Consider the following 11,242-nt stretch of genomic DNA (forward strand, 5'->3'; position numbering starts at 1 on the left):
TAGTCCGCCATCTCGACCCTTCACTTTGTCATCTTGGGGACTGTACCGACCACTGAGCATGATATGCTCGGGGACTGGTCGATCAGTCTGCTCTCTCGACAACCTAGGGACTGCACCGACCACCCAGCATGACATGCTCGGGGACTGGTCGACTAGTCTGATCTTTCAAAAGTCTAGGGACTGTGCCAAACGTCAAGCATGATGCACTCAGGACCTTGCTACAAGGCTCATACTACGCCTTCCAGCAAGCTCGGGGACTACATCGGTACGATGCATCTGGCGATGCTTATTAGCATCAGATTTTCTATGAAGACTTTTTCTTTTTAAACCCTGGCACCACATGCCTACATCACCTACTACCAGGCTCGGGGACTAAGTGGGCACACTTCACTTTGCAGTGAATTTGCTTGCTTTTTGAAAGACTATACTTTTCAGAAATGTAAAGTGGGCACACTTCATCAGGAAAGAAATCTTTTTTGATTAAGAGCACCATGTATTCTTTGAACAACCTGCTCCTTCGATATCGAGGTTGATCAACAGTCTTTTGAGTTTGTCAAAATACCGTTGCAACTGTTTGGGCGACTTTCATGCTGATTGAAGATGTCAAGCCTTGTTGGTCGAAGAAGCTCAAGACGGCGTGTTGCATCATAATACATAGTGCTCGGGGACTAGCTGTGGGGGTATAAACCCCTATACCCTTACGGCTAGACTTGGGCCAGGAGGTTTGGCCCATCACAAGACAGTTCGAGGCTTGATCCAACTGCTCGGAGTTTCATGCAAGGAAACAAGACGTGGAGATCAAGTCAGATTCTAGTCGGTTGGAATAGGAATTGATGTCGTATTATCTATGGCAATTGTAACCGACTAGGATTAGTTTCCAGATCTATAACCCTGCCCTCCGGACTATATAAGGAGAGGCAAGGGACCCCCTAGGAAAAATAATCTCAACTCAACTCAATCCGCAGCAATACAATTAGACGCAGGACGTAGGTATTACTCCCACACGGCGGCCGAACCTAGATAAAAACTTTGTCCGTGTCTTGCGTCACCATCAAGTTCGTAGCTTGCGCACCGTCTACCGATAAACTACTACCGTGGGTATACCCCAAGGTAGACTGCCGACTAGCTTTCGTCGACACGCGGCGGCCTAGCATGGGCCGCCCGCGGTGGCGGCAGGATAGAGACCCGGCCGGTCCTGGCGCTCGGCCCGTGCAGGGGGCACGACCGGATGGCGCCTTCCTGTGGGCATCGTACGCGGAGGTGCCGCACCAGTAGCTGCATGTCCGCGAGGTCTGCGCACCAGCGACCATGTTGGTTCGTTCACTCATCTTCCAGATGGCAATGACACGATCTGCTCACCTAGTAATTCTTCAGGGCAGCAGTGGTATTGTTTTGAAGGCACATCTTCGGGATGGCGGCAAGTTATTTGTGTTTGTGCTGTCTATGCCTGTTCATGAACAAGAGAGGTGCAAGAGTGAGCACTAAGAAATCAAATCACTGGATTGCTCACAATCACACTCACAACACAGGCACAAATACACAGAGTGGGATGGAGGAAGAGTGTTCTGTATTTCTTTCTTTCACTTCATCTTGTTGAAGTTACAATGCTGCAAGCAGCCTCCTATTTATGAGGAGGCTGAAATTTGCTAGGTGTGAAAGGCTAAGACTTCTTCCTCTGTAAAAGTGAGGGAACGAGGCAACCTTCCCTAGGCCCTTGGTTACGTGTTATATAGCAAGGAGAAAAGCCCTCTTGCGGTGGCTGTTATAGATAGATTACAATGATCAGGTCTACAACAAACTCTCAACAATATCCTATACATGCACTACACGCTACTAATAGCTATCACGCCTAATCATCCTAGGTTGTTACAACGAACCTGGTCATATCAAAGATATTCATTATTTAACATTCCCCCTCAATCTTAGCCACATATAAGGTTAAGATTGTTCCTGAAGTTCCATAACTTAGCGCGAGGTAGAGCTTTGGTAAAACCATCATCCACTTGATCTTCTGAACTGATGAAATGAATATCAAATAGTTTTTGTGCAAGCCATTCTCAAACGAAATAGAAATCAATTTCTATATGCTTGGTTCTTGCGTGAAACATAGGATTCGCTGAGAGATATTTTGCACCAAGGTATCACACCATAACCGGGCCATAGGAGGATGAGGTACTCCAAGTTCAATCAACAATTTCTGAATCCACATCATTTCTTCCGTAGCATTTCCTAATGACTTATACTCCTCTTTAGTGCTAGGCCGGGACACAGTAGGTTGCTTCCGTGCACTTCATGAGATCAAATTACTCCCAAGAAACGCTGCAAACCCACTTGTTGATCTTCGGTCATCCACATCACCAGACCAGTCAGCGTCAGAAAAAGCACTGACCATTGTCGACTTTGATATTCCAATCTTAAGACCATTCTTCAAGGTGCCTCGAACATACCTCAAAATACGCTTCACTGCACTCCAATGCACAGTGGTTGGAGCTTGTAAAAACTGACAGACCTTATTGACAGCAAAGGATATATCTAGTCTTGTCAACATGAGATATTGGAGAGCACCGACCACACTTCTATACTAGGTTGCATCATCTAAGCTAAGAGCAGAACCAGAAATAGCACTCAATTTTTCATTGCTGCACAAGGGTGTATCAATAGTCTTGCACTTGTCCATATTGGACAGCAACAGAATATCGCATGCATACCTTCCCTGACTAAGAACTAGTCCATTCTGATTTCTCTTCACTTCAATGCCTACAAAATAATGAAGGTCCCCCAGATCCTTCAAGGCAAAATCCTTTTTCAAATTATTGAGAAGTGCACTAACAGCTTCTGAAGAGGAACTAGCCACAATTATGTCATCAACATACACCAAGATATAGACGCTATGCTTGCCTCTGTTATAGAAAAATAATGATGTATCTGCTTTGGATGGAACAAAACCAAGAGCTACTAATTTTGCACACAAACGAGCATACTAGGTACGTGGAGCTTGTTTGAGTCCATAGATCGCTTTATCAAGCTGGCAAACATAGCCAGGATACTGTTGATGAGCATATCCTAGAGGCTGATCCATATAGACTTCTTCATTCGGAATGCCATGCAAAAATGCATTCTGAATGTCTAGGTGCCTCAATACCCAACCTTTGGAGACAGCAACTGATAACACAAGACGTATTGTTGCAGCCTTGACAATGGGACTAAAACTGTCCTCATAATCAATTCCATACCTTTGACGATAACCTTTTGGAACTAGACGTGCCTTGTATCGACCAATGGAACCATCAGATTTCCTCTTGATTTCATAAACCCATTTACACCCAATAACATTCTTTCCACGTGGTCGAGGTACCAAATGCCAGGTCTTATTCCGTTGTAGAGCTTCATATTCTGCGTTCATGGCAGCGACCCACCTAGAGTCACTCAACACATCGCCGATCGTTGTTGGTTCTTGCGACGGAGTGGCGAGCATACCCCAGCGAACCGTGCTATCTGTGAACTGCTTGGGCTGAGATATGCCATGCTGAAGTCTGGTGATGCGCCGTTGAGAAGATGTGGGAGCTTGAGACGCCGTTGCAGGTATAGCCATGGTCACAAACTCAGATCCCGCACTGGATCCACCAACAGCCACACCAGATCTTGCAGGTGCATCACCATGGAGCAGAGCGTCTGGATCCAGTTGTGCGGCCTGTGGCACGACCGGCTGTGGCGACAAGGTGGAACCGGGCGCAAAGAATCCAGCTTCGCCTGCCTCCTGGTGGGCAGAGAAATCTGGTGACGATCCCAAAGCAGATTCAGATCCAGCAGGCGCCGGCGTATCCGCCTCGGTGGCGCTGCTGCCTCCCGCTCGGGAGCACACGTGATAGCGGGCGGAACCAGGATCCCCGGTTTCATTTTCCTCCATTCCCGCATCATTTGCAACGAAATTGTCTACAGCCTGCACACAATCTTGACCACCAGAATTAGTAGGGTTAGGAGAATTCAAATGTTTATCATGTAGCTGAGCGTTCCTGAAAGAAGAAGAGGGATTAAGGAGGACATCGGGTAAGAGGGCAAGCTCAGCACGAACGCAGGCACCAGCACTAGGATGGAGGGGTGCAAAAGGAAAGACAGTTTCATCAAAGACAACATCTCATGAAATGTATACACGCCCTTCTTTAGGATCTAAACATTTGAACCCTTTGTGCATATTCTATAACCCAAGAACACACACTGTGTGGATCGAAAAAGAAGTTTTCGAGAATTAAAAGGACGAATGTGAGGCCAGCAAGCACAACCAAAGGTGCGAAGAAAAGTGTAGTCAGGATGTTCCCCTAGAAGACAAAGGTGTTTCATCATTGAGTACTTTGGTAGGTAACCGATTTATAAGAAAGACAGCTGTGAGGAACGCCCCATCCCTAAATTTAAGTGGCATGGATGCGTGAGCTACAAGTGTGAGGCCAACTTCAACAATGTGACGGTGTTTTCGTTCAGCCACGCCATTCTGATGATGTGCATGAGGGCAAGACACTAGATGGGCAATGACAATTTGTTTGAAAAAGGAATTGAGAGATTGATACTCGCCACCCCAATCAGATTGTACAGCACGAATTTTCTTGTTGAACTGACGTTCAACCAAACTTTGAAACTCACGGAATCTAGCAAACACCTCAGATTTATGTTTTAGCAAATAAATCCATGTGAATTTAGAATAATCATCAATGAAACTAACATAGTATGAATAGCGCCCTACAAAAGTTGGAGCAGGACCCCACAGATCAGAAAACACTAGATCCAAAGGACTACTTAGACACAATACTAGACTTGGGATAGGGAAGTTGACGAATCTTGCCCTTTTGACATGCATCACACACATGATTATTGTTCACATCCTTAACAAAAGAAATATTATGACGACTAAGAAGCTGCTGAACTATTGAATTCGCAGGATGGCCTAGCCGATGATGCCACATAGACGCTGTTGGCTTCACAACGCCAAAAGCTTGTTTCTTCTCGAAAGTTTGACGACGCAAGGACTGAACATGATACAGACCACCTTGACATCTACCGCTGAGTAGAGCTTTCCTCGTCGCCTGCTCCTTTACAAAGAAACATTTTGGATGGAACTCAACGAAAGCATCATTATCACGGATTAAATGATTGACAGATAATAGATCTTTATGGGAGCTGGGAACATGAAGAATGTTACAAAGATGAATTGGATGATGTGGGGAACGCAAGGTAGAGTGACCAACATGAGAAATCTCCATACCAGAACCGTTTGCAGCATGGACGTGGTCGTTGCCGTGATACCTATCACGCCTGTCAGCTTGTCGAGATCACTGGTGATGTGATCTGTAGCACCCGAGTCTATATACCAGTTGGTGTCCACCCCGTAGGACGAGGTGGTTGCTGTCAAGGCGCTCTTCTGTTGCTGCGGAGGCGAGCCAGTGAAGCGCTCATTGAATCGCTTGAAACAGCGATACGCCATGTGGCTCTCCTTGCCATAGATCTGGCAAATCATGCCAGCAAGAAAATTCTTGCCACGGCTGCGACCACCATTGCCACCGCGACGGGTAAACCCGCCGTGACCGCCATCATTGCGGCCGCTGCCACCGTGGTGGTTGAAGTTGCCATTGCCACCCTTGTTGCCCCTGGTGGCAACATTGACGGAGGAGTGTGAGCCCCCGCCGTGAAGCTCCTTGCGCTGCTCGTGGCTGACTAGTTGAGCATAGCACTCAGCAACTGTGATTGGTTCCACCCGTGCAGAGATTGCAGACACCGGACCATCGAAGTCTTCTCCAAGTCCGGTGAGGATGTAGGAGACAAGCTCATCATCATCTATCTTGCGACCCGCCGGCGCCATCTCATCGGCAAGCCCCTTCATCTTGGTAATATATTCCGCCACAGTCGAGGAACCCTTAGTGGTAGTGGCAAGTGCCATGCGTGTTGAGATCACGCGAGCACGAGACAGAGAGGCATGCTGTGCTTGAATCGCGGCCCAAAGCTTGGCCGCTGTCCTTGCGATGGAGACTTGGGAGAAGATCTCCTTCGAGAGTGACCCAATCAGGTAGCTCAGAATTTGTTGATCCTGAGCCACCCATTTTGTGTACTCAGGATTGGAGAATGGTTCCCCTTTCTTGCCCGTTGCAGGATCAACATCCGCCGGCTCAATGAACGCCGATGGTGGAGCAGCCGTAGGAAGAATATACCCATCGAGTTGGGCACCCCTGAGCATAGACGACACCTGAGCCTCCCACATGACATAATTGCCACGGGTGAGCTTCTCGTTGACAGGAGGAAGGAAGCCGAAGGCAAACGCCGTAGCTGCTGCAGCGGCGGCGGAGGCAGGTGAACTCGTCGTGGATCTAATATATTCCGTAGGGAAAAATTGGCTCTTTGATATACCATGTAAAAGTGAGGGAACAAGGTAAGCTTCCCTAGGCCCTCATTTACGTGTTATATAGCATGGAGAAAAGCCCTCCTGCGGTGGCTGTTACAGATAGATTACAATGATCAGGTCTACAACAAACTCTCAACAATATCCTATACATGCACTACACGCTACTAATAGCTATCACGCCTAATCATCCTAGGTTGTTACAATACTTGGTCATATCAAAGATATTCATTATTTAACATCTTTGTCTTCATTAATTTAGCTACACTCAAAGTCTTGTGTTCATATACTATTGCTAGTCTTGCAAAAACTTTGATTTTCAACACGGCAGAATATTAATCTCTCTACATATGGCTACAACCAGTGGGCGACTACCGAGTGGTACCATTGAATACATGATCTCTCGAGAGAACTGGCCAAGACGCTTCCATATTCCTACCACCGGAGCGACCATGCGCGGCTCGGTAGCAGCTTTCTTGCTGCTGGTGGCGGCTGCCACCAGCAGCAGCTACTTCTTCGTGATCGCGCAAGCACTGCAGCAGCAGCAGCCCCAGCCTGCAGCTGCTCATCACGCTAGTATTGGCGTGAGCTGCAATCCTCACGAGATGGAAGCGCTCCTGCAGTTCAAGCAAGGCATCACAAGCGACCCAGCAGGCGTTCTTTTCTCGTGGAGACAGGGAGGGTTCCATGGGCAGGAGGATGACGACTGCTGTCACTGGGCAGGCGTCCGGTGCAGCAACCGGACTGGCCATGTCGTCGAGCTTCGACTTGGCAACTCCAACCTCTACGATGGTTATGCTTTGGTCGGGCAGATAAGTCCTTCTTTGCTTTCTTTGGAGCATCTAGAGTACCTAGATCTCAGCATGAACAGCTTAGAGGGCGCCACTGGACAAATTCCGAAGTTTTTAGGCTCTTTGAAGAACCTCGAGTACCTAAACCTCTCTGGGATACCATTTTCTGGCAGAGTGCCTCCTCACCTCGGCAACTTGTCAAAGTTGCAATATCTCGATATTTCTAGTGGTGCTGATACATTCTCTGTGGACATGTCATGGCTAACACGTTTGCAGTTTCTGGATTATCTTAACCTCAAGACAGTAAACCTCAGCACAGTAGCTGACTGGCCTCATGTAGTAAACATGATTCCTTCACTGATGTTCCTCGATCTTTCTGACTGCATGCTTGCAAGTGCAAACCAGTCACTTCGACAACTGAACCATACTGATCTTGAGTGGCTAGATCTCTCTGGAAACTACTTCCACCACCGAATTTCGTCATGCTGGTTCTGGAACCTAACAAGCCTTGAGTACCTTAACCTTGCATTCACTGGCACGTATGGTCACCTTCCAGAGGCGTTGGGAAGCATGATATCATTACAGTTCATAGATTTATCGAGCAATAAAATCAGCATGCCCATGGTAAACCTGGAGAACCTATGCAGTTTGAGAATCATACACCTTGAGTCATGCTTCTCATATGGAAATATAGAAGAATTAATTGAGAGGTTGCCACGATGTTCGCAAAACAAGTTGCGCGAGTTGAATCTGCAGTCAAACCAACTAACAGGGCTGCTACCAGATTTTATGGACCATTTGACCAGCTTATTCGTTCTTGATCTCAGTTGGAACAACATAACTGGACTACTCCCAGCATTTTTGGGAAATTTCACTTCTTTAAGGACGCTGGACCTCAGTGGCAACAATTTCACCGGAGGCTTACCATATGAGATTGGTGCCCTCACAAATTTGGCCAGATTAAATCTGCAGTACAATGGTTTCGACGGTGTGATCACAGAGGAACACTTTGGTGGTCTAAAAAGCTTGCAGTACCTATATTTATCTTATACTTCCTTGAAGATTGAGGTCAGTTCAGACTGGCAGTCTCCCTTTAGACTACTCTCTGCTGATTTTGCAACTTGCCAATTGGGTCCGCTGTTCCCTTGCTGGCTGCGATGGATGGCGGACATATATTTTCTTGATATTTCAAGCGCGGGTATAATTGACGGGATTCCGCACTGGTTTTCTAACACCTTTTCAAATTGTTCATATTTGAACCTAGCAAAAAATCAACTCACTGGAGATCTGCCAAGAAATATGGAAATCATGTCGGTGGAAAGGCTCTATCTAAATTCCAACAATTTAACTGGTCAAATACCACCACTGCCACAAAGCCTAACCCTCTTGGACATCTCCATGAACTCTCTGTTCGGACCTCTGCCCTTAGGTTTTGTAGCTCCAAACCTAACAGAGCTGTCCCTATTCGGCAACCGCATCACGGGTGGTATTCCAAGATATATATGCAGGTTTAAGCAATTGATGGTATTGGACTTAGCCAACAACTTGTTTGAAGGAGAGCTTCCACCATGCTTTGGGATGATAAACATTATGACTTTAGAGTTAAGTAACAATAGTTTGTCTGGCGAATTCCCTTCTTTTTTGCAAAACTCCACAAACTTGCAATTCCTTGATTTAGCATGGAATAAGTTCTCTGGAAGCTTGCCAATATGGATAGGAAACCTAGTGGGACTGCAATTTCTACGGTTAAGGCACAACAAGTTCTCTGGGAACATTCCAGCAAGTTTCACAAACCTTGGATGCCTTCAATATTTGGATATGGCAGAAAATGGTATTTCTGGTTCTTTACCTAGACATATGTTAAATTTAACAGCAATGAGAGGGAAATATTCGACAAGAAACCCTATACAGCAATTATTTTGTACCTTTTACAACATACCAGAAGAATATCATAGCGTTAGTTTGTCTACAGTTACAAAGGGTCAAGACCTTAACTATGGTTCCAGTAGCCGTATTTTGTACATAAAAATGATGAGCATCGACTTGTCTTTGAACAATTTATCAGGTGAAATTCCAGAAGAAATAGTGGCTCTTGATGCACTGCTGAATTTGAACCTCTCACATAACTACTTCACCAGCAATATTCCTAAAGAGATAGGAGAGTTGAAATCACTAGAATCACTTGACTTCTCCAGGAACGACCTTTCTGGGGAAATACCATTGAGTGTGTCAAATCTGGCGTTCCTGAGCTACATGGACTTGTCATACAACAATCTTACCGGAAGAATACCATCTGGATCACAGCTTGACAGCCTCTATGCTTCAAATACATATATGTATACTGGCAACATGGGTCTCTGTGGGTATCCTCTCACAACGACATGTTCCAACATTGATACATCAATGCAAAGTCCTTTGGGAGGAACTGAAGAAGGTCCGGATTTTTTCTACCTCGGGCTTGGATGCGGCTTCATAGTGGGTATTTGGATGGTTTTCTGCGCCCTGTTATTCAAGAAACGATGGAGAATTCCTTGCTTTCCCCTCTTCGAAAAGTCATATAGCTACTAAAGCATTGTGATTGTGGTTATTACTTGGGCAAGATTGACAATAAAGATATGTATCCGTAAACTACGTTGCTGAAGTAAGGTCGGTCTCAATGGGTATTTCATTGGTGTTTCGTGCATATTAAATAGAATGATGTATTGGTAAAAATATAATCTTTGCATGATTTGAGAAGTTTTATACATATTACATAGGGTGACGCATCAGTAAAAATAGAATCTTTGTATGATTTGAGAGGAGAGACAAGAAACATTTCATAGGGTGAAGCAATAGTACACTATTTCTGGCACAACACCTACGTTGAGGGAGAAAATTTTGGGTTTTTAAACTTTTTATCATCTTTATGGATGACACTTCTTCATTTGCCAGCTTTATGCACGCTCCTACATAATTGCTATAGTAAACAGTAAACCTCATATATTTTTGCTACTTTGCCGATGTGGCACGTCACATTGGCAAGCCAGCGCAGCAGCGCCCTGGAAGCCTAACTTGACATGGGAAGAGACTTGTCTACGTAGTGTTTCTTTCTCTCCATTCACTGCTGTCTGGTCACTTCCTTCTTCAACCTCTGGCTATATATAGCTTCACCGCACAGTGATTGGAGAAGGGAGGCGTGGGGGCTGCATCCTCGGCGCACGGCAGCTTGGGCGTGCGGCCTCACATGTGGCGACTGGGTGTGCGGCCCGTGGCCTTGGCATGCGGCACCACCAGCGAACGGGACGGTGGCGAGCGTGAGGTTGCTGACGCGCCCGGTTGTGTTGCGCCCAGCCGGGGACTAGGCATTCCATGTTGCGACTTGCGAGCACGGGCGAGGTGCCCCATGCGCTCTTGACTCAGCCCCGGTGTACGGCGACATTTTCGCGTTCTTGACGCAGAGCAATAGCTGCGTCTTGTCCACCGGCTTTTGCTGAACTAGGAGTCTGGGACTAGAACTGCACGGTCATTCGTGGGCACGCTGAGGCGAGTACACGCTGTGGCGCAGAACGGGTTGCTATCGGTTGCCACCGCTTCCATTGGTCACCCCGTCCTTCGAGCTCGTTGTCGTGCATAGGGACCGCGCACGGAAGGTGCATGCAGCCGTGGGCCGCGGGTGGGCTCGTCTGTGCGCACGAGCGGATGCGAGAAGGCGCATCGGTGAAAATACAGGCAGCGCCGACAGTTGAGGACGGGCATGGATTCGCCCGTGGGGCAACATCGTGGGTGTTAGTTAGGCTGCCATCCTCGATAGGCGTTCGAAGGTAGGACGACGTCACGTGGCTAACTATGACGTGTGGAGTGGTTATTCAATATTATGCATTGTGCCCACATCCAAGGCCATCTCTATAATTTTGAGGGCCCTTGTGCAAGCAAAAGGATAAGGACCCATCAAATATTTTTTTTGATATGTCAAATATATAAAATATATAGTACAACTAAAAAGAATTAATTTGCACCATATGTTTTAGTTTATAAAAGGTAATTATAGTACAACAAATAAATAAATAGAATAGAATTAGAAATTTAAAAC

General features: G+C 46.4%; 1 protein-coding gene across 1 annotated transcript; it reads left to right on the top strand.

Moving 5' to 3' along the window:
- On the top strand, positions 6,793-10,043 carry LOC8072853 (LRR receptor-like serine/threonine-protein kinase GSO2). Its single transcript, XM_002436901.2, has one exon. The coding sequence runs from the start codon at positions 6,835-6,837 to the stop codon at positions 9,739-9,741; it is 2,907 nt and encodes a 968-aa protein (XP_002436946.1). The 5' UTR covers positions 6,793-6,834; the 3' UTR covers positions 9,742-10,043.

The sequence above is a fragment of the Sorghum bicolor genome, chromosome 10, assembly GCF_000003195.3.
Source record: "Sorghum bicolor cultivar BTx623 chromosome 10, Sorghum_bicolor_NCBIv3, whole genome shotgun sequence".
Taxonomy (NCBI): domain Eukaryota; kingdom Viridiplantae; phylum Streptophyta; class Magnoliopsida; order Poales; family Poaceae; genus Sorghum; species Sorghum bicolor.